A 12,919-nucleotide genomic window follows, 5' to 3' on the forward strand; every position below is an offset into this window, starting at 1 on the left:
ACATGTCAGATCAATGTGGGGATATTTCACTTTTTCTGACACAGAACATAAAAGTGTTTATCTGCTTGGCTCCACTGATCTGAAAATGGGTTCGTTAAACACTTTTGTTCTTTCAAACAGTTTCAAAAATGCCTCCAAAGAGAAACGTACAGAACCTTTTGGTTTCCATTTCCTCGTCTCTTCTAAAAGACAAATGACAGACGAGTGAAGTCAAATGAAATGGGTTTGATTCTTTCCTCTGACTTTTCTCTCTTAAAGACAAACAGCTGATGTGACAGTACTCACATCATTATTGAATGTTTTCAGTCCATAAATGCAATGATCAGATTGTCAGTGTTACACCTGTTACCACTTGTAACAGGTGTAACACTTGTACCACAGCTGTTCATTTTGCTGATGTTTTGATTCAAACTTGATCTTTATTTAAAGTGAAAACAGAGTTTCTGATGAATTGTGTTGTAACAACTGTTGCTGTGCAAGATGCTGCAGAAACACTGAAAAGCACCACAATAAACCAACTCTGCCAACCACAAGTGTAATATGTGTAGTATGTAACACACACAGAGCAACCCTCTGATGTCTTTTCTGAAGCTGCCGTGTGTATTAACCAGTTTGCATTTTCAATATTCATGTGTAACTTGATAATCTGCAAACGTGCATTTGTTGAATTTGTCTGCAATAAAAAGTTGAACCTGTCTCGTCACGCTTCTTCTGCCAATATCAAGTGACGGGCAGAGCTCTATTGTCTACTCTATGCTATCAAGGTTATTATGTACACTGTGTTTAGTCAGCAGATCATACGGGCACCTACACACACATTTAAACTATAATGAATATGCAAAGAAGATAACCAGGAATTAGCTTTCACAGTTCATGTGTGCTTTTCTCAGCACTCGTGGTTCAGACCACGCTCATTTTTAACTCTGACCTCATTTTGAGCTCAGCTCTAATTCTGTAAAGTGTTGTGAGTCCATCTCACACACTTGTATCACATCAAAAACATTTGTTCACAGATTGAAAAAGGCTTCCTGCCACAGAGAGCATCTCCTGGATGACTAAGACGTTGTAAAGAATATCAGACACGCTGTCACTGCTGGTAAAACTGCAGCTTTGCTGTCTTGAAGTTTTATCCACTTGCATCTGGTTAACCATGTATGCAAATAAGGAGGAAGATGAGAGGGTGTCATTTTTTAACACTTCACTTCTGTATCTTAAAGACTGTGCTGAGTCGACTTCTGCTTTACAGAAAGGACAGTCAGTTATCTACTTGCATTTTAACGGCTCACACAGAGCAATGAGAGGAGCAGCTATGAGTGTAATAACAGCAGTCAGTGGATTTGTTCTCCTCACTGTGACAGGTTGGTCTGCTGTGAGTAATTCTACTTTGAGTAACCAAATGTGACAGAAAATATAATTCAGACACTGATTTGTTTTCAGGTGAATGTATTTTTCTTCCATCTGTAAAATGATGCTGTGTGAAACATCGTCTGTCCTTACAGCTCTGCAGCTCCAGCCTTCTGTCTCCATTCTTGAATGTTTTTCTTTGCACTGTTAACACTCAGCAGTTCAGAGTTTTACAGTCTAATCATTTTATCTGCATTTTATTCCAGTGCCATAAATCTGGACACTAATGATGTTTGGGTGAAAGACCCAATAATTTAGTCTAATTATTATAAATCATCTGTCGTCTTAGATTCACAGAATGTATTTGTTGTGTTTAAGTGGATTTCCTCAGGATGAACATGGCCGACGTTTATCAGTGTGAACTGTTTGTTCCTCTTTTTGTTTTCATGCTGACAAAACCCAGACTAGCAGTCTCACTTCACCTCTTTCCTTTTTTCTTTCTCCACATAAAGACCAAATTGTAAAGTCATGGCTGCCATTGACTAAGTGATAGTGACACTACAGCCACTTCTAGCTGCTCTGTAAAATGAACGAGTCATTTAACGTTTAACAAAACTTTATCTGTGAAATGGAAGTTTTTAGCTCGTTACACAGAAAAGCCAACATGTAACGTCCCCATATGAGAACATGTCTCTGTGTCTGTGTTTGTGTCCTTCTTTGTGGTTCTGCTGAAGTGTCTCTATGTGTCAGTGTGTCTCTCATTATATAAGTGTCATTGGGTGTAATTTATCCTAGAAGTTACTTGTGTAAGAAATTGTTAATTCCATAGACTACATTTTTACTTTTTATTCTTTACCCTTTAAATCAGAATGAGGTCCAACTACTTTTATCTGTTTTATTTATTTATTATTTTACTTTCTTTTTAAAATCCTGTCCTGTTCTCCTATGTTTTCCATTTTATTTCTGTTTATTGTGCTTCATTTTGGTCAGCAGTGGATGTTTTAAGTGTGTGCTAGAACTCAATTTGACTAAACTAACAAAATACTCCATTAGGCTTATTTTGGGTCTAACCACTGCTCTTCAGTAGTGCTTAGAGTACTACAGTAGTGATTAGTGCCTTTCTGTTTTGGAGTGTTTCTGAGTTAATAATTGATTATCTAAAATGTACCCTTTCATAACAAAAACTCTGATACTGACTGTGTAAGAATCTATATCATTGCAGTGACGGGCATGTCACTGCAACCCCCTCTGGCTTTTGCTCCACGGCTGCGGGGTGACCCTTGGGCTCTCCTCAGCTCTTTCATGGACAGTGGCACAGTTGTCCCTCCAGTTAATGTCCCATTAAAAGAGCCATAAATGTAATAAAAAGAGTACTTTAGGACCATGGTTGCCTCGATTTTTATTTCTTTCTTCTTCTTTGTGGTTCCGTTCGTCGCCACTCTGCCCGTGTAACCAGTATGTAAGAAAAATAACAAAAGATGGCCAATTTTAGAAACTTAAGGAATGGTAGGAGCCAAGAGGATGGGTAACCACAAGGAAAACACAACCACAAGATGTTGAAACTGCATCTCGTTGTATTAAAATATTGTAAGCTGTATTACAACCAACAACAGTAGCGAATACAGCGTGCGTGCACGAATACCAAAAAAATATAATAAAGTAAAATGAATTCAGACCTGGGTCTTTTCAATGTCAGTGTTGTCCAGTTCAGGCCTGTTGGGTGATCTGGGCACTTTACTGGTGTGAAACCAGTCCAACAATCAACGTATGTTTTGCACATTTTGTTCTGCCACAATCGGACTGCAAGATTCAGTTCCATATGAGCTGTGCCTCACCATCCATCGCAATGGAAGATCATCATTCTTCTGTTGATTTCCAGAAGGTCTGTGGAAGTTCTCTGTGGACTCTGTTTCTTGATATCCAATTAAAAAAAACAACCTTACCAATGCAAAGCACCGTGTATTCACAAAAAACAGGTTTCCAGATGTAGCAGCTGACCGAACAGACCTCAGGCTTCAGCCGCTATCCAGCCTGAATAGCAACAACATTCCTTTAGCATTGTAGGTACACCTTTAGCGGGTGTAGCGCTAAGCAGCTTTACCAGTGTAAACAGACAGGAAACAGCTAAAGGCGGGACAACAAATCCGATTGGTTAAAAATGAAATCGTCCATCAAGGTCAGAAAATAATGATCATTAAACACAACAGAATATATAACAAAACAAAAAGTAACAAGGCTTTCAACCCAACGATAACTTACTTTTATACAAGTTTATACAATTATTCAAAATTTAGTTGTGCTTTATTTTTTTTGTTTCTTTTTCTGATTTTGAAGATTTTAGACTGAAATACATTAAACTACATGAGCAATAATTCCAACAAAGGTTTCTACTCTTATGTGTTTGTTACTGTTACACGTGCTTCTCCTCTCCCATGTCCTCTCCTGTCTCCATCATCAGTGCTAACCATCTCCATGCTGCCTTCACTCTCATACGATGGCTGAAATATGTTTAAATTAATTTCAAGCTCATCTTACCTTGTGCACAGAGCAACAGTGGGTCAATGCAGTCAACTCTAGCAGCCTGTAACTTCTACACATTTACCTTTATCATCAGCAAATCATTTTTCATTATAGTTTGTTTTATTCTAACATTAAGTGAGAGTCTAATTATCTGTCCAAATGACAACAGTAACTGCAGGTTCTCATTACACTCGGTCTACAAAGCAGCTGCTCTCACTCAGTTCCTGCCGTCTAATGTGAAGATCAGATGAATCTTTAGCTGAAAATAAAAACCTGCAAACTTTGTTTTCCATGACATGAAGCTGAAAATGTAGCCTACAGAAAAATACTAATCCAAATGAGTCTGTTTAATTTTTGTTAATCTAACTTTATTTTTTGTTATGATGTGCTCTGTGTTACAGTCGTTCTGGGTCAGTATGGCTGGGGAGTGACTTACACTTCTACTCAGATCTGTGCTGTAAAAAGATCCACAGTGGAGATACGCTGCACCTTCACATACCCATCGACTATAAATGGAATAAGAGTTGACAAAAAATTCTGGTTCATCAGAGACGAAAATAATGAGCCTGTGGATCTGAAAACAGAGTCAGAGTACAGAGATCGTGTTCAGTATCAGTGTGAAGACAACGACTGCACTCTGAGAATCTCAGACCTCAGAGAGAGCGACTCAGCTGAGTACAAGTTCAAATTCATAACAAACGATCCAAGAGGGAAATATTCTGGATCACCTGGAGTCACTTTGACTGTCACAGGTAACATGTTCATCCACTCGTTTACTATTTTAAATCCAAGTGTTTGCTGTGAGTGTGTTTGTGTGGTTTATCTGAATGTTGTCAGCTGAGCTTAATGTTCTTTATTTACTAATGGGCAGATCTGCAGGTGGAGGTGAGCAGATCAGCTGTCAGAGGTGTTTCTAAGTCAGCAGATCTGAAGTGTGAGAGCAGTTGTCCTGATAATCTCTCCTACATCTGGTACAAGAATGAACAGATCATCACAGGACAAACATCTAATCTTCTTCTAAACTACCTGGATCTTACAAACAGGATTTCCTGTGCTGTCAGAGGATATGAGAACTTCCACTCTCCTTCAGTGGGTGAGTTTATGCTTTAACATAATGCCATGTTGTGGAGCCATGTGGCAAATGAGCTGTAGATTTTATAGGTTTTCATAAGGGTAACACTACTGGTTTGTATTTTCTGTTGATCACACAACCTGTGTAGTCGGAGCTCATAAATAGTTATCCTACACTGAGGTCACTGAAGGGAGGAGACCTTTCTCATGGGCTTATACTGAGGCCTTATCACATCGTTTTCATTTCTGTCCTCGGATGTTGTGACTGACTAATATCCAACTCTCTCTGTCTCACAGTGGTGAAGGATGTCTGGGATGTGACTTACACTTCTACTCAGGTCTGTGCCTTCAAAGGAGCAACAGCAGAAATACGCTGCACCTTCAGATACCCATCGACTATAAATGGAAGAAATACAAGAGTTGTCAAAAAATTCTGGTTCATCACACACAAAAATAATGAGCCTGTGGACCTGAAAACAGATCCAGAGTATTCAGGTCGAGTTCAGTATCAGTGTGAAAACAATGACTGCACTCTGAGAATCACAGACCTGAGAGAGAGCGACTCAGCTGAGTACAAGTTCAAATTCATAACAAACGATCCAGGAGGGAAATATTCTGGATCACCTGGAGTCACTTTGACTGTCACAGGTAAAATAATTTTCAGTGGAAGTAACTTTAAACATTTATAAGCTTTTCAGCTGTCTGTATGTTGAGAGTTTGTTTTAATATAATATCTGTTGTTTGCTCCCAGGTCCACAGCTCCAGGTACATGTGAGGAGATCAACAGTAAACTCTTATTCTAACTGGAAAGAGCTGACATGTCACAACAACTGTCAGCTACCTGATCAATCTTCCTACATCTGGTACAGGAATGGACACAAGCTTTCATCAGACGAACAATATTTACACCTCAACACATTTGATTCTGCAGACAGTTTTCACTGTGCTGTGAAAGGATATGAGCAATTCCCTTCTCCAACAGTGTGTGAGTTCACTACTTTTTGTTTCATTAAGAGAATTATATTTAATTTTTCTTTATTTACGTGAATGTGTCTGTATGTTAGTTTTAGTCAGAGGCCTTTCTTTTGGGAGGTTTACAATGTTTTCTTTTTAGAATATAAATTTCTAAAATTTGGTTTTGTTGTGATTCTTATGTTTCCTCCTCCAGATGCTCCAAAGCTTCCCTCTGTGTCAGTGAGTCCCTCTGCTGAGATAGTGGAGGGCAGTTCAGTGACTCTGACCTGTAGCAGTGATGCTAACCCAGCAGCTAGTTACACCTGGTACAAGGAGGATGTCATCAACCCTCTCATTTACCAAAACCAACATTTTTTCTTCTCCATCCTGCCCTCTGACTCTGGAAAGTATTACTGTACAGCTGATAATGACCTGGGACAAAAGAGATCTGAAAGCAGAACTATTGATGTGAAATGTGAGTAAAATACATTTATAAGCTGTAAAGACTTTTTGAAGAGCTGTGAGACTGCTGCAGGAATATGGAAAAACTTGAATTACATATCACGAAGACCATGTTTGCAGTTTTTAGAAATACTGTTATTCTTTTTATTTTCAATGGTTGAGTGTGTGAGCTGAACTATTTTTATGCATTCAAATAGAAAAAAAAAACAGAATTCCATGATTAGAAAATGTCATAAACAAATTTTACATGTTTTCTATTCATAATAGAACATAAAAAAATATCAGCTGAGAAAATGTACGATTTAAAGAGTACAAGTAAAGTATTTGTTCATTCTGAGTTTCATGACAGTAACACAAGTCCAAAAATTTGGATGGGGCCAACAAAAGGCTGGAAAACTAAGAGTTACTAAAAACATCTGGAGGAACATGTTGCATCAAGTTAACTGGCAACAGTCTCGCAACATGTTTGGGTATAAAAATAAAATCCGAGAGACGCAGTTTCTCAGAAATAAAGACGGGCAAAGGTTCTTCAATCTGTAAAAACCTGTGACTACAAATTGTGGGAATTTTACAAAATTATCGTCCACGATTTTATGTTTTAAGACTCTGGATATCTGACAAACTACATTACATGATACCATCAAATACTGAGCGAATCTAGAGAAATCTGTGTGCATAAGTTGCATTGACTGAGATGAATATTGGATGCCTGTGATATTCAGACCCTCAAAAAGGTAAAAGTGTCTCTGCTCCAGATCTTTTGAAAATGTGCTGCTGTCACTGAATTCAAAATATGCTTATTAGTTTGCAGAGTTTGGCTAACCTTAGCAGCACAGACAGAAGTTGGTTTCTTCCAAGCTAGCATCCACTCCTTTATGCCGAATGAGACTGCCTTTGCCAGTGGGCTGTCATTTGCTTCCTTTCCTGGTTCTCCTTTACATCCTTCCTTCTTTTTGGATGCTCAGTCATCGGTCAAGAGTGCAGCCCAGGTTACTGGCCAGTGGGCTCTTCATCTTTGAACAAGTAACTGCCATTATATATTAATACAATAAGAAGACCACAGACTAGAGTTTAAGGTGACTAGCAAGGGCAGCAATATTTCTAGTTGGTCATATCACTAATAAAAAAAAGTGTGTAGGGTATGAATGCTGGGTATTCCATCCAGCCTATTGCAGAAATTAGTCAGCTTTATGCTTTTGAAAATTGGAGGACAAATGGCAGGATATGTTTTATAATCTAAGATACAGTGGCTTGCAAAAGTATTCGGCCCCCTTGAACTTTCCCACATTTTGTCACATTACAGCCACAAACATGAATCAATTTTATTGGAATTCCACGTGAAAGACCAACAAAGTGGTGTACACGTGAGAAGTGGAACGAAAATCATACATGATTCCAAACATTTTTTACAAATAAATAATTGCAAAGTGGGGTGTGCGTAATTATTCAGCCCCCTGAGTCAATACTTTGTAGAACCACCTTTTGCTGCAATTACAGCTGCCAGTCTTTTAGGGTTTGTCTCTACCAGCTTTGCACATCTACAGACTAAAATCTTTGCCCATTCTTCTTTGCAAAACAGCTCCAGCTCAGTCAGATTAGATGGAGAGTGTTTGTGAACAGCAGTTTTCAGATCTTGCCACAGATTCTCGATTGGATTTAGATCTGGACTTTGACTGGGCCAGTCTAACACATGGATATGTTTTGTTTTAACCCACTCCATTGTTGCCCTGGCTTTATGTTTAGGGTCGTTGTCCTGCTGGAAGGTGAACCTCCGCCCCAGTCTCAAGTCTTTTGCAGATTCCAAGAGGGTTTCTTCCAAGATTGCCCTGTGTTTGGCTCCATCCATCTTCCCATCAACTCTGACCAGCTTCCCTGTCCCTGCTGAAGAGAAGCACCCCCAGAGCATGATGCTGCCACCACCATATTTGACAGTGGGGATGGTGTGTTCAGAGTGTGCAGTGTTAGTTTTCCGCCACACACAGCGTTTTGCATTTTGGCCAAAAAGTTCCATTTTGGTCTCATCTGACCAGAGCACCTTCTTCCACATGTTTGCTGTGTCCCCCGCATGGCTTGTGCCAAACTGCAAACAGAACTTCTTATGGTTTTCTGTTAACAATGGCTTTCTTCTTGCCACTCTTCCATAAAGGCCAACTTTGTGCAATGCACGACTAATAGTTGTCCTATGGACAGATTCCCCCACCTGAGCTGTAGATCTCTGCAGCTCGTCCAGAGTCACCATGGGCCTCTTGGCTGCATTTCTGATCAGCGCACTGCTTGTTGGGTCTGTGAGTTTAGGTGGACGGCCTTGTCTTGGTAGGTTTACAGTTGTGGCATACTCCTTCCATTTCTGAATGATCGCTTGAACAGTGCTCCGAGGGATGTTCAACGCTTGGGAAATCTTTTTGTAGCCTAAGCCTGCTTTAAATTTCTCAGTAACTTTATCCCTTCATGGTGTTGTTGCTCCCAGTATTCTCTTAGACAACCTCTGTTGCTGCACTCAGACCAAAGGGGGCTGAATAATTACGCACACCCCACTTTGCAGTTATTTCTTTGTAAAAAACGTTTGGAATCATGTATGATTTTCGTTCCACTTCTCACGTGTACACCACTTTGTGTTGGTCTTTCATGTGGAATTCCAATAAAATTGATCCATGTTTGTGGCTATAATGTGACAAAATGTGGGAAAGTTCAAGGGGGCCGAATACTTTTGCAAGCCACTGTATATGAACACATGTAAGAACCGTTACAAATGTCTACATCGAAATCTCAGTAAATAGTGATATATAGTTTGATCCGATCATTTCCACTTTCAAAAGTGTGTTCATACAAATATTTGAGACATTTCTTTAAATAACAGACTGCTTTATCCAACTGAGAACATCAACTGCAGCTTCTCATTACACACAAAGCAATTCTTCAAAGCAAAGCGGTTTCATTGAGATTCCTCTAATATTGAAATCAAACAAGTTTTTAGCTGAAGAAAAACCTGCAGACAGTTTTAACTGTGCTGTGAAAGGATAAGAGCTTTTCCATTCTAACAGTGTGTGAGTTCACTTCTCTTACTCCTTTACTCCTCAATAAAGCTGATTTGTTTCGTTTTGGGAAGTTTACAATGTTTTCCTTTTAGAATATAAGCTATTAATATTTGAAAATTTGGTTCTAACTATATATTGTATATATTGTAATTACATATTGTATGTTTCCTCCTCCAGATGCTCCAAAGCTTCCCTCTGTGTCAGTGAGTCCCTCTGCTGAGATAGTGGAGGGCAGTTCAGTGAATCTGACCTGTAGCAGTGATGCTAACCCAGCAGCTAACTACACCTGGTACAAGGAGGATGTCATCAACCCTCTCAGTTACCAAAACCAACATGTTTTCAGCTCCATCCTGCCCTCTGACTCTGGAAAGTATTACTGTACAGCTGATAATGACCTGGGACAAAATAAATCTGAAAGCAGAACTATTGATGTGAAATGTGAGTAAAATAAATATATTTTTAAGTACATTGTCTTAGTTTAACATGTGGTATGTTTTCTGTGTTCTGATGAGTTGCAAAACAATATATTGTATTTGTATTTTATTTATATTTTACACAATTTTGTCACACTTTTTTGGACTAAAGGTTATTTAGGATTTTTTTATTTGTTCTGTGAATGTCTTTTAATAAATATAACACATCAATGTACTCTTTTACGTATGTAACTTAGTTTTTTCATTAACAGTGTGTGTGTAAGACACTGATAATTTACATTAAACTCTTATATATTAACAGATGCTCCAAAGCTTCCCTCTGTGTCAGTGAGTCCCTCTGCTGAGATAGTGGAGGACAGTTCAGTCACTCTGACCTGTAGCAGTGATGCTAACCCAGCAGCTAAATACACCTGGTACAAGGACAACAAAGTACTGGCAACAAGACAAAAGAATGTTTATCACTTTATCTCCATTAAATTGGAGAACAGTGGGAATTATTCCTGCAAGTCTGAGAATCAGTATGGACAGAAGAACTCTACGTCTCTATCCATAGATGTTCAATGTTAGTTGTTTTTTTTTTCAGTGGAGATCTCTAAAAAAATAACACTTGGTAACATTAATAGAATGTAATTATATACATGTTTTTTATTTAATGTTTGCTAGATGCTCCAAAGCTTCCCTCTGTGTCAGTGAGTCCCTCTGCTGAGATAGTGGAGGGCAGTTCAGTCACTCTGACCTGTAGCAGTGATGCTAATCCAGCAGCTAAATACACCTGGTACAAGGACAACAAAGTACTTTCAACGGGACAAAAGGATGTTTATCACTTTATCTCCATCAAATTGGAGAACAGTGGGAATTATTCCTGCAAGTCTGAGAATCAGTATGGACAGAAGAACTCTACGTCTCTATCCATAGATGTTCAATGTTAGTCTTTTTTCAGTGCAGATCTCTAAAAAAAATAATAACCATTTTTAAGGATTGATAAAGCCATCCTCTGTACCTGCTTAGAGTACAGGGAGGCTAAACAAGACTGTGGCTCACCTATCAGACGACTGGACCATCTCACTATCTGATTTAAAGAGTTTTTCTCTGTGACAGAGGTCTGACCAAACCATGCCACCAAACAAAAGGATAAAACAGACTCAATAAAAGAACGATAAAACAAAGTTAAAATTTTTTGGTCAATGTGGAAATGAACAAGTTTCCTAAGGCAATAAAGGTGCTGGTGACCCTTTTTACAAACTGATTTGCAATTTTGATCAAAGTTCAGTTTTTCATTTATTATGGTCCCAAGATATTTATATGATTGCACTTGCTCTATTTTCTGACCTTTAATTAAAGTGACTCCGTGCCCATTTTGTTGTTTCCTAAAATATTTTAGATATGTTCAGCTGGAGATAAGATAAATAGTTATTTATTCATTCATTTTAAAGGAAAAACGTTTGTATGAGTGGATTATGACAATAAATAACTAATAGCATCACCTGGCAAACAATCTAATCTCACTGCTGAGAAATCTCTGCCATGTATTTGTCTCTGTTTTAGGGAAATCCAAAATAATAATCATGAATATCATCAGGCTGACTCTGGTGGTCCTGATCCTGATTCCTCTGCTTGTCTTGAGTCTGTTGACGAGGTAAAACAATACAAACACTTTACCCCTCTTTTATTTTCCCATTAGACCCTTAGCTTGAAAGTTGAAAGTTCATAACATTTATACTAAAGTTGTTGTTGTTTTTTATTATATCCAGGAGGAAGAAGCGCATCCTCTTAAAAACTGAATCAAATGAACCTGTAGAGATGACTGAGGTTTGTTTATTTGCATTATTGGAGTTGGCGCAAATGCCACTCAGCAAATGACTTATTATGAAATACATGCACATGTTTTATGAGTGAAGCTGTTTCAGTCTGAGCATTTAATCTCTCTTCATTAGGTATACTCTCATCCTGACTGAATCCCGATGAATCGTCAAAGGCTCTGACTGCAGCACAGACAGATGACAAGGAGGAGCAGGAACAGCTGGTGTCAAGTCCAGTCAGGTTACAGCAGGTGTTCAGTTCAAGTGTCACAAACAGCCCTTTTGTGTGTTAGACCATTAAAACTAAAATGTTTGCTTAATAAAACAAAGACTGCCACAATTTAAAATGTCTTCTTCATGTATGAAACCTGCGCTGAGCAGCCTGTGGTGTTTTTCCACAGTCAGCCAATCTAATGTCATTACAAAGAAATCTGAGCTTATACTCTAAATAAATATAAAAAATAAAATACAGAGACAGTACTGGGAGTTCTTTTTCTGTGCTTTGCTCCATAATCAAAATGATCAACAATTTCTATTAATTTACAGAAATGTTTGTGCCCACTATGAAAGACACCGAGATGCTTTTGTTTAATGGTATCATTTATACAAAAAAAATAATGTCAATCTTCTGTTATTCATTTCAGCAGTTCATCCTTTAATGCTTTCTGTCTCTTACTTCGGTGCAGTGTGGCAGACAGTGGGTAGAGTGAGCGATATGTTTGACACAGCTGAGACTGTCAGGGCTCTGTGTGCGGGCAGGCAGAGAGGAGGATCCAAATGCAGGACTCGGAAAACGGAATGCAACTCAAAAACCTCAGCTTTATTGCTGGCCAGAAAACAAAACATGAAGTGAGGACTGAACACCGAAACCAAAAACACACAGGCATAATCTGAGGGTACGACGCGACACCGGGCATGGGAAAACACAGGGCTTAAATACACAGGGTAGTAATGAGGAAATGGGCCACAGAAGGGAGACACAGCTGGGAGAGATCAGGGCTAACGAGACATGGGGAACAAAGCTGCACACACTAACATAAGACAAAGTCTTTCACAATAAAACAGGAAACATGAATCACAACTCAGAGACATGGACTCAACACAGAGACAGAAAATGAAACATGGAACTGAACTATACATGAAAGCACCATTCCTAAAACATGGATAATAGAAACATGAAACTTTAATAATGATAATAATAATAATAATAATAATCATCACAACAAGAGAATGAGAAACAATCCAAAACACCAAGATAACTGAAACACAAAGTACCAGAGAAACAAAGAATAATCCATGA

The 12,919-nt window shown here is 38.6% G+C and overlaps 1 protein-coding gene across 1 annotated transcript; it reads left to right on the forward strand.

The window, feature by feature from the left end:
* Positions 1-1,260: 1,260 nt before the first annotated feature.
* Positions 1,261-12,243, forward strand: LOC147331573 (B-cell receptor CD22-like). Its single transcript, XM_086293979.1, has 12 exons — positions 1,261-1,358; positions 4,266-4,616; positions 4,736-4,957; positions 5,233-5,583; positions 5,687-5,920; positions 6,104-6,364; positions 9,564-9,824; positions 10,122-10,382; positions 10,484-10,744; positions 11,366-11,456; positions 11,572-11,629; positions 11,755-12,243. Exons 1-12 carry the CDS (start codon positions 1,295-1,297, stop codon positions 11,773-11,775), a joined length of 2,436 nt encoding a protein of 811 aa, XP_086150105.1. The 5' UTR covers positions 1,261-1,294; the 3' UTR covers positions 11,776-12,243.
* Positions 12,244-12,919: the final 676 nt, after the last annotated feature.

Source organism: Aulonocara sp. 'chitande type north' Nkhata Bay, linkage group LG5 (genome assembly GCF_057382095.1).
Source record: "Aulonocara sp. 'chitande type north' Nkhata Bay isolate Kocher_YH1m ecotype deep benthic linkage group LG5, A_spYH_male_GT1.1, whole genome shotgun sequence".
Classification (NCBI taxonomy): Eukaryota; Metazoa; Chordata; class Actinopteri; order Cichliformes; family Cichlidae; genus Aulonocara; species Aulonocara sp. 'chitande type north' Nkhata Bay.